The sequence below is a fragment of the Pipra filicauda genome, unplaced genomic scaffold, assembly GCF_003945595.2.
Source record: "Pipra filicauda isolate LSUMZ 115617 unplaced genomic scaffold, ASM394559v2 scaffold174_size2080704_pilon, whole genome shotgun sequence".
NCBI classification, from domain to species: Eukaryota; Metazoa; Chordata; class Aves; order Passeriformes; family Pipridae; genus Pipra; species Pipra filicauda.
The window spans coordinates 782794-804073 of record NW_024104262.1 but is presented as its reverse complement, the minus strand read 5'-3'; the positions used below and the strand labels follow the sequence as shown (position 1 = coordinate 804073).

General features: G+C 36.9%; 1 protein-coding gene across 4 annotated transcripts in view; it reads left to right on the top strand.

Moving 5' to 3' along the window:
• PDE4D (phosphodiesterase 4D) overlaps positions 1-21280 on the top strand; it is a 389547-nt gene that overhangs the window by 226110 nt on the left and 142157 nt on the right. Inside the window, exon 1 of one of the 4 annotated variants that reach the window (XM_039379744.1) lies at positions 9500-9793. The exons of the other annotated variants lie outside the window; for them this stretch is intronic. Coding sequence (XP_039235678.1) covers positions 9729-9793 — 65 coding nt within the window. The 5' untranslated portion in view covers positions 9500-9728. Of the gene's footprint in view, positions 1-9499; positions 9794-21280 lie in introns of those variants that run through there. 4 annotated transcript variants of the gene reach the window in all.

The window sequence follows — 21280 nt, the reverse complement described above, 5'->3', positions numbered from 1 at the left end:
TACTTAGGTTTCATTGTGTTGAGAGGTACCTGGTTATTATTTTGTAGGTGCTCTTTTTTAAGAAAAGAAGTGAGTTAAGTCCAGGCCTCTTAATTTGGACTGCTCTTTGTTGTAATTGAAAAATATCTGAAGTAATACATCAGTGGTAGACTTGCAGACATATAATTCTCAGAAGGGAAATGAACAGATAGGACTTGCCATTGCAATTGTACAGACTCAGGTCAGTACAAACCAGTAAGCCTCATTTCTGTGCCTGGGAAGATCATAAAACAGATCCTCATGGAAGCAATGTTAAGATACATACAAGAGAAGGAGGTGATACAAGACAGCCAGCATGGTTTCACTAAGGGCAAATTGATCCTGGCCAGTTTTGGAGCCCTTCTGTGGTGGACTACAATGCTCAGCAAGGGAAGACCAGCAGTGTCATCTACCTAGACTTCTGTAGGACTTTTGATACAGTCCCATGTGATATCATTAACTCCAAACTTGAGAAACTTGGATTTTAAGGGTCGACTATTTAGTGGATAAGGAATTGGCTGTATGGATGTAGACAGAGAGTTGTGATTGATGACTCCATGTCCAGGTAGAGGCTGTTGACGAATGGTGTCCCTTAAGGCTCTGTCTTGAGACTGGGGCTCTTTAATATCTTTATCAATGACACAGACAGTGGGATTGAGTGCACCTTTAGCAAGTTTGCAGATGACATAAAGCTGAGTGGTGCGCAGTCAACACAATAGAATGATGGGATGACATCCAGGGGGACCTGGACAAGCTTGAGAACTGAGCCCATGAGAACCTCAGGAAGTTCAAGAAGTCCAAGTGCAAGGTGCTGCACCTGTGTCAGAGCAATCCCAGACATGAGTACAGACTGGGAGAAGAACTCATTGAGAGAAGCCCTGCCAAGAACGACTGGGGTTCTCATGGATGAAAAGCTAGACATGAGTCTGCAGTGCACACTTATAGCCCAGAAAGCCAATTGTGTCCTGGACTGCATCAAAAACAGCATGGCCAGGAGGTTGAGGGAGGTGATTCTGCCCCTCTGCTCAGCCCTTATAAGACCCCACCTGAATTACTGTGTCCAGTTCTGGGGTCCTCAGCAGAGGAAAGATGTGGACCTCTTGGACTGAGTCCAGAGGAGAGCCATCAAGATGATTAGGGGCCTGGAGCATCTCTGGTTTGAAGACAGGCTGAAAGAGTTGGGATTTTTCAGCCTGGAGAAGAGAAGGCTCCAGGAAGAGCACATTGCAGTCTTCTAGTGCCAAAAGGGAATTAGAAAAAAAGAGGGAGAGTAACTTTTTACAATGACAGATAGTGATATAACAAGGGGGAATGGTTTTAAGCTAAAGAAGGGAGAAATTTAGATTAGATGTTAGGAAGAAATTCTTTATTCAGAGGGTGGTGAGACACTGGAATAGGTTGCACAGAGAAGTTTAGATGCCTCTGTTCCTGGCTTTGTTCAAGGACAGGTTGGATGCAGCTCTGAGTAGCTTGGTCCAGTGGAAGGTGTCCCTGACAATGACAGGGGAGTTGAAACTAGATGGTATTTCAGGTCTTTTCTAACCCAAGCCATTCTATATTTCTGTTATTATTTTTCTTTAAGGAAATATGTTGTAAAGTGGACGAACACCCTTTAATTAAAAAAAGGACACTGTAAGTCAGGAAAGACTTGATGTCTTTCTTCTTACTTTAATTAAAGTAAGATTTTCTGTTCTGCATTTAACATGGCAGCAGACATCTAGAACAAAGTTAGCTGGATTGAATTCAGTGTTAAAAATAGAGGTGGCTTTGCTAATCAAGTACTGAAGGAGAGCACCAAGAAAAAAAGAACAGATTGATTTGTTATATTAGAAGGCTATCATTAGAGTATGTGAAAGTAAAACAGTAGCTAACTATAAAAAAAAACTTTGCTACTTTCAGAATTGCTGTCCTACATATAAACATGCCTCTATGGAGATCCATATAATAGGCTAAGCTGTGACATGTTAGATGACACACAAAGTATCTTTCATTCATAAAATGGCAAAGAGGAAAGATGCACAATGTCCATGTCCAATGTGGCACTGCATTGGCAATAATGAAATGCTTGCATCCAATTTATGCAATTTATACTTCCACAACAATATGAAGTTTCTGGCTACTGTCATCTCTGCCAGTATTTACAGTCAGTGTCACTGTGACTTTCTTTAGGATATATACTGCAACATGTTTTTCTCATGTCTAGTACCTTGTTTACTAAAAGAAAATTCAAACATATAGATATAGAATAAAGAGTTCAGACAGAACTAATAAATTAGTCCTAAACTGGGAAGCAATTTAGAATCAATTAATATCTCTGCCTCTAGTTGTCTGAGTAAATCAGGAGAAGTAGGTCTTACCTGAGCTTTCAGTGGTAGGCATAGTCAATGTACTATATATATATATATCCATATTCCTTTTGATGACTTTGCTTGTCCCCCTTTGGGGGAGAAAGATGTGAGAGTTAAGAGGTGTAGCTTTTTTGAACCACAGTAATTATTACATTAGATGTGGACTGAGGCTGTGAAATCTTGGCATTGTTCATCTCTCACAGAATCCAAATATGATAAGACGTGAGGCCAAACATGAAATAGCTGAAATTTACATTTCTATGAAAAGAAAATTTTTAATCCTATCTACATTCAGTTCAACTGCTACAAGTAAGAGAGTGAAGTGGCAAAAAACCCCAACCTCCATGTTATATAAACTTACAGGTTTTATGCTGGTACCATAGCATTTATCAAGTACATCTTGAATCGCCCAAAATCTAGGTTTATAATGTAATATAGGCAGGGAGTCATAGTCCACAGAAAGATAAGACAGACAGCTGAGAGGAGCAGTTCTGTCTGTCTTAAAATAGATGTCTGAATCATGGAAACAGACTACCCCAGCGAGTGCCTATCAGAATTGTCTATAGCAGGAGCGTAGCTGACCAGTTTAAATCAGCAAGCAGCCCTCTGACAGCTCAAGACTAGTGAAAAGACTTCTTTCTTAATGTGCCTTGTTAAACTCTGTGAATAATTCATGAAAGTTTAACCTTCATTTGTTCTCATAGAATGCTCTCCAGTAACTTGCCACAATACATAGCTTTTTTATTCTTTAATTACAGTTTTGAGGCTGGCAGTTTTTTGTTAAATATCAAACACATTTTGTACTTCTGAGTGTTCATATGAAGTGCTTGTTTTTTTCTTTCTTCTCTCTGTACCAGCCACATTAAACCTTTGGAGTTTTCCATATCTCAAAAACAAATACGAGTGGAAGAAGAATAGCAAATTTTATAACAATTTTTGAAACACAAATGTTATAGAGGTATAGTTCCTCTTCAAGAAAGGCTTTGTAGCATAATGAATAATTTAGATTTAATTGTAGTTCCTGACATTTTTCTGAAGGACTTAGAAGTATGCCATTCTACCAAACAAGAGTCTTATCCGTGTCTGACTCATGGTCCCATACCTGTGGATAACAAGTTTCCAATGAAGAACACGGAGAAATACACTCTTCTCTTTTGTGGAGAACTGTGCTCTTACACTAATGTAAATGTCCCACCTCAGATTTGCTTTCAGGAAGACTTTCTGATAGTGAATGTTAATTGCTTCACTACTTCCAAAAAGACAAAATGTTACAAAAACATTCAGTTTAGAGTATGGGAATGCTGTTTTGCTGATAATGTTAGAGTTTTGTTCTACACAAGAAAAGGTTAGGAAAAAAAAGAACTTTAGTATAAAAGATTAGCTAACATAATTAAAATTTAAGCCTATGTTAAAATTTTCAGTTTGAACATACAACTTTTGTCTTCTTGAACTGGTGATCTATTTTGCATTCTTGAAATAAACAGGTAGTCTTGGAATGGTGGTATTCCTGAGTGTGTTCCAGTCTTCTCTCCTTAATCAGAGATTGATAGTCAGCAGAACTGTCCAATTCCTCTGAACAAGATGATGATGGAAGAGGGTACATCTTACAAAATATCATTGTTCTCAACTGGTGTTCCTGACACTTAACAGTAATTTTGTCCAGAACCAGCTCTAATTATGAAATCTTCGTAAAAGGAATACAGCTCTCTCTTGCTTTTCCTAGCAGCCACTGCTTCATTAACAAAAGGGAAAAAAGGTTACTGTTTACCTTTCTTTTAGCCTAAAAGACTGACATATTACTCTTGGAAAACATAGCTACTGCTTAACTCCCCACTAAGTTAAGTATGAGCCACAATATTTATTCTTTAAGCAACTATTTAGCTAAGAAATTGCAGTTCAAGTTTGTGGGGAGCTAATAGTTGAAAAACAGAAGGTCTGATGGAAACATTGATAGATTTTCCTTTTAACTGTGTAATTAGTGCTGTAATTATTGCAGTATGCCCATTAGAGATGACAAAAAGACTATGTTTTTATAATGCAAACCATATTTTTGTATATCTATGTGTTCATATATATACATATATATATATATGCACACACACACATACATATATATATAGGTACACCCATGGTTGAGTATCTGGGGGGATTTTTTATTTTTATTTTAAAAAAAGAGAAACACAGCCCGACACACTAGGCAGTCTTAGCTCAGCTCAAGTTCAACATCTTCCAGAGGGCTAGTAATTTTAGGCTATTCACTGTTATGCAGTATTAATCCAACATTAGTGGGCATTATTTATTCTAACGATAATCATAGATGTAACCATAGACCACAGCCATAGCTGATAGCATGATTTTACAGTTTGCCTAGAATATAATGTTCGTCAGAAAAAAAAGTTGTGGGTTTTTTTTTCTTTTGTGTCTCTAACAATGAAGTTTTACACAGATACTATCTTTATTTCTGCATCCGAGTCTATGTGGACCAGCAATGATCAGTTAATACTGAGACTGCTAATAATAATAAAAAAAATGATTAAATCAAATGAGAATTAGGCTGGAATAAAGGCAGAAGGACATGTTTTCAGCCTGGCATATATCAAGAACTTAACTATGTCAGGGAGTGAGGCACCGTAAGGCCTATCTCTGAGACATGTCTCCTCCACTGCTTATGGTACAGCTCAGGCAGCAACACCTGACAGTTTCAAAGATCAAGCATTTTCAGACCAGGCATCATGTGAGAATAGAGTATTCTCACAGTGGGCCCTCTTTGTTATTCTACCTGTGAGGAGTTTTGCACATTTGATTCTGAGTAAAGCCTTTGTAGAGCACATAGTAACTTTATTTACACTGCAACCACTGAGCAAATAAACCATATTTATTCTTAAATTGTGTAGCTCAATCCATGTAGCGAAGTAGACATAGAAAGGAAACACTAGTGACGTATGTTGCAATTCTTCTGTGCCTTTTGGTTTGCCTTTTTCCATTCTAAAGAATTCTGTGCTGTAGTTATTATTACATTTTGTAATTCTTTTACTTATGCAGTTATGTATACCTTTTTCCTCCTGTTACCTAGATGTGAATGACAGAGTTTAATTCTCTGGAATTACAACCCTACCAAAGGACACTTTTAAAATAATTTGGTATGTTGAGCAGTAGTAAAATCTTCAGGTGGGTCAAAAATTTACTTCTCTAATTCTCTGATTTAATGTTTGTTTTTGAAAGACATCTTCTGACCCTACACATCCATTACTACTTCTCAGACCCACCCATGCAGGTAATACAAGAGCATCTTGTTAATCTTTTCTGTCGTTCCTTTTGTTCTGCAGTACAGGACATAAGAGCATAATCTAGTGCTATGAATGAACTAGAATGAGCTGTGCAACTCACAGTTTCCAAAACCAACTGGTATGGTTCTTAGCTTGTGAGAAAATGTTTACTACTGTGCAATATGTGCTCCTAGAGATTAGAAAGGTTGGGTTCAGGTTTCAGTGCATATCCCTTATATGTTGAAAATTATATTTCCATTACTGTGTAAACTGGAAAGTATATATGAAGAAAAGAAAGATGCAGACTGTGAACAAGAGCAGATGCAATAGTAGCTAAGCAATAACAGGGATAGTCCTGAGTGAATGAGCCCAGCTCCAAATTTTTAAAAATATTTTAGTAATCCTACCTGAAAAAGATCATAATGAAACTAAGATTGCATATCAAAAGGCAGCAGATTTTTTTATAGCTTTCATTTTCTAATGTGTATTCCAAACAACACACTTAAGAGCCCATTCATTATTGTCTGAAGGCTTGAGATTGTGAATCCATTTCTTCAGCTTGCGCACAACAGCAATAATAACCTGCCACCTATTGCATGTTTTCAGTTCTTTGATATCCAGGTGCTATTCAAGCAGCAGGATATGGGTTATCCCTGTTTTACAAACAAGGAAGACAGAACTCAGAATGTTTAAGCGAATTTTCCATACCCTCAAGACAAAGATGTTCCCAGCTATGGAACAGAACAGTCAGTCCTGTGCCTCATTCCCTAAGCCATGCTTTTTGCAATTCATTTTAATTTTCAATTTTGTGCAATGTAACACTGGTTTAATTCAATTAGTTACTAATTTGAAGATAAATAACTAATATGTAAGCATCCTCAAAGTGGGTTGAATCCTGCACACTTTTTAGTATTGGTGTTATAATTATTTTTGCATCTTTTTTTCCTTAGACAGTTTAACTACACAGTCAAATCGTCATTCCACTGACAATACATGCAGACAAAAGATATTGTAGCTTTTCTTGCTGCTTTTATAATAGTGTATTTAACAGTACCAAATAGCTTCATCTTTTAGTATTTTCATTAATTTAAAATCTTTTCTTGCTTATTTTCATTATACAGTCAGCTTTTGCCTTAACTGTGAAGGCAATCCAAAAAAACCTCCGTTCCAAAACCTTTTTCCTGTCACCATAAAAAATAAAAGGATTCCAAAAAGAAAGAGAAATATTATTGTTTTTGTTCAACTTACACAATTACATGTACCAATCAGCTATTTAAACAATGGCTATTCCTCTATTTATTCTCTTAATTTCCCTTAATTTTTCTCTCTCTTAATTCCTCAAATTATGAGAAATTGAGTTTTTATAATTGTCCCCATGTCAAACACTAAAATAAATGCTGCATCATCTTCTATAAGCACAATGGACTAATATGCTCTTATATTTATTTAAAACTTAGACAAAACTGCTATTGATGTTCATGTTAGCACAAGAGGTTTTAGGTATGAATTAGAAGCTATTGTTAACTGCCAAAGTTGGCCTAATGGGTTCTCAAGAAACTTCTTTGGACAAAAAGTTCCCTTTCTCATACTGACTATTAAGAGATTTTTTGATTGACTTTTTTTTTTATCTTTACCAAAGTCAATTTATGAATTTCAGATAAAACTAACATTCCCTGGAAGGCTACGAGCTCTCCTTCCTAGTGATAGACTCCTTTTTTTTGTAGGAAGCCTATGCTTCTAAGGTTGCTACCTGAGGACAGGCTCTGAATTGGCCGCTTGGACTGTATCTGCTTAGTAGGCACTTGGATGGCACGAGTTTATTTTTAAGGAGCTGAGGATGGAGACTAAAAAAGAAAGCGTGTTCACAATGGGTGTTAGTATTTAGTTAGTGAGATGGAGATCTGCAACTCCATGAGAACCTTTTTCTGAATCTGCATTTAAAAACACGCCTTAATTATTTAAGTACTTGAAATTAGAGTGTATTCCTATTGTATAGTAATATTTAATATCTAAATATGCTACAGTATAGTTCTACTTAAATGTCTGTTAACTAGGAATAAAAGGCATCATCTTGACTGTTATGCTGTTGAGAACAATTCATCCTGAGATATTTACTTTGTGGCACAGCAGAAATAGTTTTTGAATATTCCATTCCAGTATGGTATTTTGAAATCACTTAGTCAAAAGGTTTGTTTTCCTTCGTTTTGTGTTCCTTCATTGATGTAGGAAAAATGTTTATATTTATAAATAATAAATAATCAGATAAACTTAAAAAAATCAGCTTTAAAATGGCCAGCTATTTTGTAATAGCCCAGCACCTCTACTTTATCTGATTTTTTGGGGTTTGGCTTTTCTTCATAACCTATTCGATCTGTTAAAGGAATAAAAAAGTTTCATAACACGGTGTCTGATTTATGTGTACTTCTATAGATGTGTGACCTGCACAGTAACAGACCCAACTGTTACTAAAGGTCCCATGACTGTATGACCCTTTGAGCTAAATTTATCACAGATGCTTTTTCCACTCTTTGAAGTTAACATTTTGATTCCATGGGACTCTTACAAAAGGTCCTGTGCTAGTCACTAGGTAATATGTGAGAGATAGGTGCCAGAAAACATGAAGAACAGAATGCTTAGCAATATTAACATTCCTTCTGCTGTTGTGGAACACTTTATATGCAGATCACCGGCAAAGGCCTTCAGAGCAGTTAGGATCTTTCCTGGTGATATACAGTGTAGTTGCTAATGTATTTTATTGTACTGTTATAAAATAAAGTGCAAGGGTTATAGAGAGCCTTACACACTTTACGCACATTCCTATTTGATGAATTGTTTGATATTTTGATGTGTAGCCTGTTTATCATATTTTCCATTTGCCAAGTCTATTTAAATTTTATAAATACAATTTTTAGTGCTTGCTTTCATTATTAACCTAGCTGCACTACCTTCAAAACTAATACACTGCAACACTTGTAGAGACTGTACAAAGGAATGGCTATTACGCATGTAACCGCTTGTTCAGCAATAAATTTGCTCTTTCAGTTTAAAACCAACATAGTTCAGAGCAAATTCAAAATGTATAAATTAAACATTATATTCCCTGTCTAGTTCTCTGCATTTTTCCTCTTCTAATGCTGAACCTGCCAAATATGCTAACATAGGAATTAACTCCCAAAACATTTATGTTTAAGTTTTTAGCTAGAAATTATAAATACAAGGGGTTTTTGTAAAGCATAAACAATTAATGTACTTATTGTAACAGGAAAAGATCTCTTTCTGCAGTACAGTAGAGAGAACATCCTATTATGGTTCTTTAATTAAGGTCCTTCGGTGATTTATAACAATCACTGTATGTGTGTTTGACTTTAACAGTCAACAAGGAATTTAATTTTTACTTAACTTTCCCCAAGTGTTCTCAATGTCTTTCAGACAGGGAATACTTTCTGTTTTGTAAAGTTAGATAATAGTACTTATTCACAGTATCCAGGCAAGTGTTAGGAGGAAAAGGAAGAATTAAATTTCTGCATAAGGCTTTTAGTTAATTTGGAATGAAGAAATCTTTGGTCCTTTCTTTACTCCACAGAGACTAATTTACCTAGCATGTCTCTAATTGGAATTTCCCTGCAAACTCACAAATGTTACTGTAACTGACATTCATCTTTTCCTTTTATTTATTATCCATCAATATTGTGTGTGTTTTTTTTTTTTTTTTAAATGTTATTGACCTTTAAACCTGTTGTTATCAAACTGCAAGGAAGAGATAGAGACTTTTTTCAGCTGCCTTCATTCCCATGTGACCTGCAGGGAGAACAGATTCAAAATAGACTAGTTCCTCCCAGGGCAATACAAGACAGAAGAGAAAAGCAGTGTCATTTCCGAAGAGCACAGTGCTAGAGTAAACTCAGCATGAAAAAGGAAGGAGTTGCAGTGTGTTAGAATTCTTCCTTCACATCCTGGATTTTTACAGGAGGCGGATTTGAAGGGCTTTAAAAAGAAGAGGATTTTAAAAAATGCTTTGAAATGGAGTACTTTGAGAATAAGCTTTTTAAGGACAACTGAAGTTTGACTGCTAGAAATACTGAAGGAATTTTTCAAAATGAGCATTGTTATGAAGCCAAGATCTCGATCTACCAGCTCCTTAAGGACTGCCGACACAATGTGGTAATGTGTTTGGTTTGTTTCTTTCAGGCTCTCCCTCCTATTATGACACACAGATATGTCCCAAAAAAGCCACAGGCTTTAATTTTGACTTGATAGATTTTGCATTGTTATTATGTTCAGCTGCTGAGTTTCACAGTTATTAGTAAGGAGTAAAATTAGGTAGCTTTTTATTTTATAATACACTATATATAATTTTTAAACAGAGAACTCTTTACATACTTTTTTTAAACACATTGCTTATATTTTTTTCCCATTCAGTATTAAGGTTTAGTCCTTTCACTTACAAGTACCTTCTAAAAATCTTCACTAGACTTTTTTAAGGAAACAAAATTATAATATAAAGCTTGCATTTCTGGAGGCTAGAGAGTAAAATGAAACTAAAGTTTTTGTGAGCTATTTTTGGATACGTACATGTAGTTTTGCTGCATAAATTGACTGGTAGAGATGTGCCCTGGGAAGAAACAGACTTTGCAGCAGCATGCGTAAGACTGTGCTGTTTTATGCTTCATGTGTTTCTCCTCCTCTCTGTGGCTCAGAGGAGTAGAAGCAGCATGTAATGCTGATCAATCGGTATGATTTTCTTGCAGATTTTTTCAGTTAGCAAACAACAAAGTTCTGTCTTTTGGATACTTATTCTTTGCTTTTTAAAGCTTAATAGGCATTGACAGGACAGGTTGCTATTCAGTATGTGAAATAAATTCCCTTTACTCTTTTAATGTCTCCTACAATTTTTTCATCTCTCTGTGTTTTTAATAAAGCCACCATCATTTTAATAAACACATAATAGACTAACTCTTCAGAGCTATATTTAACTGCCATAAAATGATGTAGTTTAAAATATAGCTTTGGTTTAGAAATCAATGGCATATATGTTGCTGTGTGATAAGAAAATAAGTACACTTCTCAAGCTAAAGAAGGATCCTAGTTATTCTCAGAAACTGCTAAGGCAGAGTTTGGCTGAAATAACTGCAGTAAGTAGTAGCTTTATATTAAAATGCAATACCTTGTTGGTGAACTATGTATTGGTAAAGTTATACTCTGCAGGGTGTCTCCAAGGAAGTAAGCTAAAACATACATACCTTAGCTATTACGTACAATTGTGCAAATAAATCAGTACCTTTGATTAATTCTTCTGCCTTTCAATTATTTCTTTGTTGACTGCTTCCCTTAAATCTTGCTGGAAAAAAAGAAAAAAAAAATCAAAGAAAAAATCGTTGGAATTGATACTTGCAGGTTGATTTGACCACCAGGTATTGTGTCTGAAGTCTCTGCCTGCCTCCCTTTTGTTGTTGTTGCCTTCAGGTATAATGCTAATCTGGTAGCTGAGAATACCTGTTCTGCTAGTTGTAAACTGGGAGTCCTCTGCTACTCTGCTGTTTGGGAAAACTGTCTGAGCTCAGAGGTGGCTCTCAGGGTGATCCTTGGAGGCTGACTGGACAAGGTACATGCTGTTCCCTGGTGGTGTGGAGCAGAGCCAGGCAAGCCCTGCCCCAGGTAGAGGGAAAATGGAGTGCAGAGGAAGAGGAGAATGGGAGGGAGCCGCTGGCCGCCCACACGGAGCTCAACTCCTGGCTGCCGCTGGGAAGGTGCCGGTTCTAGGCCAGCCCACCCAACCCACCCCACCTAACTCAACCCAACCCAGCCTTTGAGGTGGGCCTGAGCAGACCAGTTTCCAAATCACCTGCATGACTTTCCCTGGTGTGCTTAATCATCAGAGTCTGTGGGTTTCTACCCATAGATCAGTACCACTTCCTGCAGTTCTCTGGGGCAGAATAACAACACTATAGTTTCACTACAGTATTAACGCTTAGGGACAAGTAACATGATTAAATGAGGAGCACTGATAGATGTTCAGGCCAGGAGATAGTGAAAGCTATACCACAGACTTCTCCTTTCGGTGTCTGTTAACACAGTGATCCTCCTGCATGTTAGAGTAGCAGGGGTGCAGGAAGGAAAAAATGGGAGAATGTGAGAAGGTGACACAGGAATTTGTGGGTCTCAAGACACAGGGACTATAGTGACAGGACTGTTTTAAAGTATAGATACTCCTCTTCCAAGAGTTTGAGGAAAATTATCCCAGGATAACTTTCCACTATAGTTTCCCATGTGAACAAACTTCCCATGAAGAGCAGAAACACACAGAGACTCCCAACACATTGAGACAAGTGAGAGGACAGAAAAGATGTAAAGAAAAGACAGTTGCTCTAGTTGCCTTGAAATCACACTCAGTCTGTCCAAAAGATACAGTAAGTTCAGGGTATGTAGTAAAAAGCATGATATTCTTTTTAGTATCAATATTGCAAAGCATCCAAAGGGTATCTCCACTGCTGATGTGCTGTGATGGGCACACCAGGTGGCTTTGAGCAGATGCAGGTGAGCCCAGGCTGTGCTGATGCATCCCTTTGTAAAGTTGCCTGGGTTGAGGATGGCTGCTGTTTAGCATGACAGTAGGGTCTGTAGGCAAACCTTCTCTTTCTGAGGTACCTTGGAAAACTGATCCTAATGTTACATTCCTCATTTCAGGAGTGATTGCGAAGTGTGGTTTTAAATTAGAACATTTCTGGAAAATAGTCCAGGAGGGATAAATGATGGTGCAAACTTTTCAACTGAGACAATTGATACGTCTTTTTATTCCAGAGAAGAAATTAAAAGGAAGTAAGGAAACTTATGGTAAGGTAAAACTTTGGCTGAGACAGGAGTACATTAATTTAAATGAGAATAAGGTTCCACTTTCTTAACAATTTACCACTGAATAGTAGAGCAGCAGTGTTCTACAGAAAATGTCATATTTCTCTGGTGATTTTTTTTTCATATTTGGATAAAGAAAATTTTGATCTTAAAAAAGATACTATTCTAGTTATTCTATTATTATTCTGAATTAAAATTTTAGAAGTTGAAATTATTAACTGCTGGAAAGTCAAGCAAGCAGATAAGGGTTTTTGGTTGTTGGACAGCATCTTACTGGCTAGAAGTGAGGCAGCTGATCAGATTCTAGAACTTTTTTTGTTTTTCATGATTCATATAACTAGCCCAAAAAGTTTGTAAGCCTCAGGAATATTGTCAGCTTTTCTGCATGGTGTGTCTAGAGTTACCTGTTTACTTTGTGGGTTGGTATTATTGGGTTTTATTTATTTTTTGTAATGTCTGCCAATTCAAGCTTTTCTGGTTTTTGGAACATAGGATTGGTTGATCTGCAAAGGGCACATCCCAGCATCTCCAGTGCCCCTGAGAGCAAAGGTGTTAAATGATTCAGTCTGTGGTATTATGTAGAACACTGCCTCTGTCCTTATTTACCTCCAGAAGTGGGTGGTATTGCTCGTCTGCAGTATCGTGAAGTTCAGTATATTGGAAATTACTGAAGGATGTTGTCCAGTATGAATTTCTCAGTCTATAATAGATGTTTCACTCATTTATAGATGAGTGGAACAAAACTGATCTATGGTATGAACTTTTTATGACTGCCCTTAATATGTGGATCACAAGAGTGATGCTAAATAAAAGTCTTGTTGAATGGAGACAATAAAATACTTTTGGCTTGACATCAGTGGATAGTATTGTTTCTGGAGCAGAAGTGTTAGGACAGAATTGTAGACATCAGCTGTGCTGACCTGAGGTAGCTGCACTGGCTTCCTGACTTAAAAGTATCATAAAGTGGAACTCTGCCATGACTGTGACCCAGTCTTTTGGTACTCATGTGTGAGAGTAAAAAGCTATGGCCACATCACACTGCTTAAGATCTGGCCATCCCAAAAACATTCAGCTCCTCAGTTAATACCTTGGTGCTAGCAAGCCTATTACCAGTATAAAGATGACAAATATATACAATAAATGATACTGAATGAAGTGTATATCTCTATGTTATTGTTATTAGACCTGTATTTGAAGTTAGCTGCTGCCTTTCAGACTGGGAATCTGAGTGCTGAGGAGATCAAGAGCAAAACCTGGATATTCCCTGAAGGAATCTTTGTCTAGAGGGCAGAGAATGTAAATGTTTGTAATTATAACTGTGAACAGTATTAACACCAATCATATCACTTGGCTGTTAAAAAGAGTTAAGCTTTTTTATTCCTTTATTGAGTCAATCTTTTTTCCTGTTCAGTATTATGATTTTTTGTGTGAGCCAAGTGCCTGTTGTCATTGTTGGCGATATTACTTGTCCCCTTGCCATATCTTAAACAAAACAGGTTCACAACCTCACATACTATCTAGTCACACTTTTAGTAGTTGAATGTGTTGAATACAGTCCACTGGGATAGTTCAATGCAAGCCACACAGCACACAAACTCATGGGTGGGGATTGAAGTACCAAATATCACATGCAGAATTGTGGGATTTCTGGTGCTAAGGAAAACTGGCAAGCTACAGATGACCTTTCCTACATGAAGTCTGACTTTGATGGAATTTGTAGGTGACTTCATTAAGGAAAATAGGCTTTCATAAGCAGTATGGGCCTCGAATCATGACAACGATAGAAACTCAAGGTGATGCATATGCTGTTAATTATTGTGTCGGTGATAATGAGGAAGCCTGCATAGTGTGATATGTTAAACAGTGTTATTTTTACAAAGTGAAAGGGGAACAAATGCTATTTTGTCAGTGAATTAAGGGTAGAGTTTGATGTGATCAACTAGTCTATTTTCTAACAATATAAGGCATGTCCTACTGGGCTTTACCAATAGCCTTCCTAACCTGTTATTCTGTTGTCTCATGCAGCAACAGGGAAACATGAGTGCCTGTCCAATTTCAACAATCCATTCCCATCATATTGCCCAGTGTCTACTAGTGTTGTATTAGGGATGTTATAGGGCTCATTCTTGGTTGTTCTCTTTTTTGTATTATCTATGTACCTGTTTGCCCATGGATTTGCTTGATATCTTTTCAAAATTTGCTGGTAAACCATCTTCCCATACAGCCTTCTGATAACCTTTCTGCCTGTGTAAGAAAGGACTTTATTTACTGTGCTTTAAAATTAGTTCTGTCATTGTGACAATTGGTGAAAGAGTCTGGATTCACTTATCCACCAGCTTCATGATTTTGTTAAGCTCAGTTGTAACCTTCTCAGCCTTTTCCTGTAGAAACTGAAGAGCTGTAGCCTTCTTGTATTTCTCTAAAAAGGGTACTGCCCCTCCCTTGATCATTTTATTTTCCATTCATTGTATTTCCTCAAACACCACTGTGTCCTTGAAATACAGACACCAGATGGCAGGCATTACCCAAGATGTGAACACACCAAAGTTCTTACACAGTGGTAAAACATGCTTGCTTTTTTTCTCAGCACCTTTGTTGATGATGTCCAGTATGCTGCTAGCTTTTAACTGCCATTTCAAGTTGAGTCAGTGATTTTAAATAGTTTTTAGTGTTTTTTCTTGGCCATACAATCTTTTGGCACATTCCTATCTCTGTGTGTTTTTTTTAGAGCTGAAGTATTAGACTTGCCAACAGAAGATCCAATTACTTTAACATTTTGATAAGAACTGCTGTCTTGAAATAACAAGTGTTTGTTTTTTAAAAAAAATAATATTGCAAACCATGCCAAACTGAACAAAGTTTGACTCCAGCAAAGAGAGGGCACTTCTTCAGAGACACTTTCTTTCAAGTTACATACAGATAAACACACATAATATTCTTTCCCTAGCACGTGCAAGATGTACAGTGTAGTTCTTGCCATTCACTTTAGTGTACTAACAATTCACTTTCAGTTTTCCTGAAAATATAATTACCTTTACAGCACAGTTCATTCTCACACCTTCTTCCTGAGCACATCTGTAGGTTATCAGCTTGTGGACATAGCTCTGTAACTGGACCACAAGGCCAGTGGAGAGGAGGCACTTCAGTGTCTGTCTCTAGTGTAGTGTAAGAGAAAGGGCAGCTGGTTTCATAGGGAGTTCACTTGACAGCTCAATCTAAATGAACAAATCCCACTTACAGCTGGTTCAACTGACGAAAGAAGGTAGTCCAAACCTAGATCAATGTTGAGATGCCTTGATGGAATCCTCTGCCTTTTATTGCCTTCCGATACATCATGTAAATAGTTGGTGGTATTTTGTTTCACAATTAGGGGTTACTTTCTTCCTACCGTCTCTTCTGAGAAGCACAATTACAGTGTAAGGCATAACAGATGGGATCCACCTCACGTAAAGACAAATGTTTGTCGTACCTAAACTAGTAACCTCATGCTCTTCCTGGAGAGAAGTACCTGTTTTCAGATATGACTTACATCACATATTTTAGATGTCTCCTCAGAGGAAGAAGTGCTCTTGATGTCATTGATTTTATCAGCCTAAGCTTCACTCAACATAAATAATATATATAAATGAAATCTAACTTGTATATGGGCACCTACAGTGCGCACATTTAACCAGATTAATTCTTTCTAATGCAACTAACATGCTGAATATATGCTTTAATATTTAGTAGTCTTAGCATTATTTTATAATATAAATAGAGTATTCATATAAAACAAGGCAAGTCCAGTACAGAATAAAAAGTATTAGAACACAGCAACAAGAATAAACCAGCTATTTAGGCTAAATGTAATACTGAAAGAACTCAGCACTTCAAATCCATGAAGTCACTAAGCAGTGACATCATCATTCTAATGGCATCACAAATGACTCAACCTCATTACTGTGATTCCCATCAGATTTCAGCTACAGTGGATTTTAAGTCAGATTTATATGCACTAGAGCATGTTTCTTAAGTCACATTATAAAACTCAGTACAATTCTGCATTCCTTTATTTGTTAATATTGGTGACACTGTGAAGATGTGTGCATGCGTGACTTAAATAGGTGCATACTATGATATGACCTTTTAAATATTTTTTCTTTCATCAAAAATCACAAAACCTTTGCAAACTTGTATTAAAAGACTGAACAGCGCAGACTTTTAGAAGCTAAAGGGCAGAAAGAGTTTTTGTTCATGTGACCTCATTTTTGAGGATTTGAGAAGCACAGAGAGGAACTCATGACTTAAATGTGTTTCTTCTCCATTTCATTTGCTAGTTTTATAACAGCACCTAATGGTGATGTTATAAATGCAATCAAATACTAATACACTCAAAACTTCAAGCACTAAGTCAAAAAGAGTTTTCTCTATAGATATTTTAAAAATACTTTCCCCCTTCTATGAAAGTGCTAAGCATTAAGAAAAGGAAGAAGATTGTTTCAGAACCATTAATAACTGTCTTTTTCTTTGTCAGATATCTCAAATTCAGCAGAGATCAATTAAAAATTTCATTTTAGTAGTTTCATTATGCTTTATTTCAATTTAGTAATTTAAAATCATTATTCAAATTAACTATTTGAATAAAAATTCATGTCAACTAGAAAGAAAAGAGTTTATTTTTATGAAAAAACTTTAAGTAATTCTGAAATTAAATTCCTTTTAATAATCATAATTTATTTTTGTGTTTTTGAAAAGTTTCCATTGGGGGCAATTATACTGGTTGGTTATCTAAATTTTGAAGGAATTCTCATATTGAATTATATAAGACCCTACTAACAGAATGTACCCACAACATGTTTCAAAGAAAGGACACAGATGCTACATACCTAAAGGACAAGACAAGACTTGCATGTTGGTGTGTGCTGTACTGCCCTGGGAGCTGGTAGGATGATGCTGTATCAAGGCCAATTAACCCTCTGACACAGTGACAGGCTGCTTTTTGAACCCCAATGATTAATTTCACTTGGTGTCATACTACATCTCATAGCTGCTGTCAGCTTCCACCCACACACACATCAGAGCGGATTACAGCACGCACTTTTCGGAAATTCTTTCCAAGAGGTATGTATTGAGAAATAAACAGCCAGTCACTATGATCCTTGGTTGCCGCTGCCCTGAAGCATCCCCTACATGAGATCAATTATGTAAGATCATCTTCATTCTCAGAGCTTTATATTCATAATCATCTTTATTGTCTCAGACATTTCCATAATTAGTGATTTAAAGCTTGTGAGTAGAGCTCTCATTTGATACGTGATCTCTCCTTGACTTGGCCAAAATCTATTTTTCTTTTGTCCTAAGCCTATAGATTTGCCTTATTATTGGGTTCCAACTCTATAGCTAGTTTTACTTTTAGTTCCCTCATTTGCATGTTTGCCATCCTTTTTTGCATTTAAATCTTCCTTTCCAACAGAGTTTGGGATAGCCTTCTTCTATTGAATGTTACTAAAATTTGCTTTTGAAAGACTGCAACAAAACATTTTCATAATGTTAACTTTATTTCACAAAAAAAATACTCACTTGGTTTCAGTTTTTGCCTGCGAAACTTCCAGATATAAAATAGATATCTTTATACCTGAAATGGAGTAATTGCATTATTGTGTTACTGCAGCTTTCATCCTTCCTTGTTCAACATCTTCTATATTATTTGATGCCATTATTGCTATATCAAAAATACAGCAAATCATGGTTGGGCTTCGCAAATGAAGATTTGGGAAGGGCTCTACCCACATTTGTTACAAGCGCGTTGGTGGCTGAAAAGGCCAATACGAGACAGGCATGTCTGATTGCAAAAGGTACAACAGAAAGACTCCTTAGGTGGTATATTCTGCAAAGCAAAATTCTTTCTGCGATGTCTTTTCTCCTCAAGGGTGATCCTGCGTGCTTTCTCAAAAGCATCCACAGCGTTATAGATGGTGTGTCTGCAGGTCTCCCGATTGGAGGCCAGAGTAGACCAGTTATGGTGATCACTATGGCCAAGGCTGAGATGTTGTTTCAGGGAGTCCTTGTATCTCCTCTTTGAGGCTCCTCTCTTGTGGCAGCCAGTGGCAAGTTCACCATAAAGCAAGATCTTAGGGAGGCGGTGGTCCTTCATCCTGGAGACGTGCCCTGCCCAACACAGCTGTGTTCTCATCAACATGGCCTCTATACTTGTGACTGCTGCTTGTTCTAGAACAGATGTATTGGTCACATAATCTGACCAGTGGATGTTTAGGATTGTACAGAGGCAGCGTTGATGGAAGCGTTCTAGGAGTCGCAGGTGGTGGCGGTAGATGACCCATGATTCAGATCCATATAAGAGAGTAGACAGCACTATGGCTCTGTAAACACTGATCTTTGTACTTTTCTTCAGGTGTTTATTTTGCCAAACTCTTTTATGAAGCTTTCCGAAGGCACTCTATGCCTTTGCTAACCTGTTGTCTATCTCTCCGTCAATCTTACCGTCCGAGGAGATGAGGCTGCCTAGGTAATTAAACTGCTGGACTGATTTGAGCTCTGATTCACCAATGGCAAATGAAGGTGTTCTAATCAGCTTAATCCTTTTAGTGTACTTGCAGTTTAGATGTGTGATGCCCATAAACTTGATCAAAAGTGCTTTTGTGGAAATGTATGTATCTATTTAAAATGTGGAAGTGTATGTATCTATTTAAAATGTATCATATCATACACTATAACTTGCAGACTCCTCATTTGTATCTGTGTATTTTCCAAGTGTGTCCAGTGGACTAAAATTTTGATTTAGGTCTCAGAAATTATATTTCTTCATATTTAGTGTGAGAAGCTACAGTGTGAACCTGTCTCTTTATGTTCTGTATGACCATATGAAGTTCATCACATTTCCATAAGTGAACCCCTTTGTCATAGCATTTTGTAGTCTTTCTGCTATCATTGCATGCCATCCTAAGGTGTGTCTAAACTAAACCGTATGCATAAATACTGTTTTCCCCATCCTCACTTTTGTTCCAGTCAAGTATGTTTCATACATAAAAATATATCTGCTTCTATTATTTTCCCCTTGGCATAGCTTGAGCAATTTTTATATAAACCCACGTCAGATAGTCATGTGACATTTTCAGCTCTCACATGTAAAATTAAAGATCTAATGATTACACAAAATGTGTGTAAATTTCAAAAATTAAAAGGTGAGAAAAAGATACATTACTTGTTTTTAAAACAATCACAGCATCCATGCTTGTATAGTCAATAGAGGAATTGGTGTAAGTCTAGAGGGCTGTTCAGATAATCAGGAGTGACATCCTAACACAGGCAGGTGCTACCAGCTTTATTTTGAGCTCTCCCCAAAGGGACCACTGGGGAGCCTGGCCACCAAGTTGAGACATCTCTGCAAATCTGTGCCGTTATTCTTCCCTATGTGGTCTGTAAACAAATGTTTTTTCATGTTTTGAAACTGTGATGTTAGCAACTTATTTTTTAGAAAAAGGCAACTTTTTTTTTGTGCATTTAATTCTTATTCTTGATTCATGTGTATATTTACTTTGCATGCTTTGGTATGATGGTATGATAATGCTTTTATCTGCTGGTGTTGAAATGTACATAAAAAAGGAAATACAGAGAAAGGACGTTCAATAGAGTGAAATGCTGTTGCACAGATAATGGATAGATTTCGTCCAATTTCTGTATCCAGTTTTTCATTATTGTTAGTCTGTTAAGCCTGAAACTACATAAAAAATTTGTCAGCAGGAATAGCCCCAGATTGTGGAGGGAAATATGATGAAATAAAGATGAACATTTAAAAGTTAGCAGGCCTGCACTTGCAGTGGGAGTGTAGGAGTACTATTTAAGCTAGCTTTGACTGACTCAATAACAGTAAAATGGAACATGTTCACTTATGACAAATGAAAAGGTCAGGTCGCAAAAGAAGAGCACTAACATCAGTACCTCTGAGGGTAGATGTTCTGGTTATACTCATCAGCAGATGCTTTTTCAGTAGTAGAGGCCATATTAGTCCCTTGTTGCTCTCCCTGCATACTTTTTTGGCTACCAAAACACAGAGTTACTCTGAGAAGGTCATCAATGGAAAGGGGAAAAAATCACCATAGTTCTTTCAGACTGGAAATGGAAGTAAGGGCCTGAAGGAATCCCTTGCTGATGCTGGAGAACTACGTTTCTTTTTCCACCCACTTCCATTTTGAACATAAGTTTTCTTCAAAGCATGTTCAGTCATGTGAAAGCAATTAAAAATTTACAAAGGACCACTGCATTTGAGCATGCCCCTGTAAAGCATAGCTTGAAAGTAGTTTGTAGTAGGCAGCTAGGTTGAAAGGGACATTTAGGGAGATGCTATTACTGCTTCCAAATGAGTTTCAGGTTTTCTTCATGTCTCCTTCAATTTTACATTACTTCAGCCTTATAATAGTACTGAATTCTGAAATTGGAGTATCCTATAATTCTATAATAGTTTTATTTCCTACCATTCATTTCATCCCTTGCCAGTCATTCAACCACCTGGGCATTGAACAATTCATGCAACACGGGTTGCACTTTCGAGCAGACTCTGCTCAAGCCATTCCTGGTATCTTGTTTACTTGTTCATTTATATGGGAAAAGAGATCTACACTATAAATTAAGTAAATGCTTATTTACAGGAGCATACAGTTGGGGTTTTATAGCTTTTCATTCCCGAATTATGTTCTGGCTTTTGTTCCTTTTTCTCTAAATTGAAGTTTATTTACCCTTTAATACCCACTGTTTCACAATTTAATTTTTCAGAGATTCTGAAAAAGTCAAACTAGACTTGAT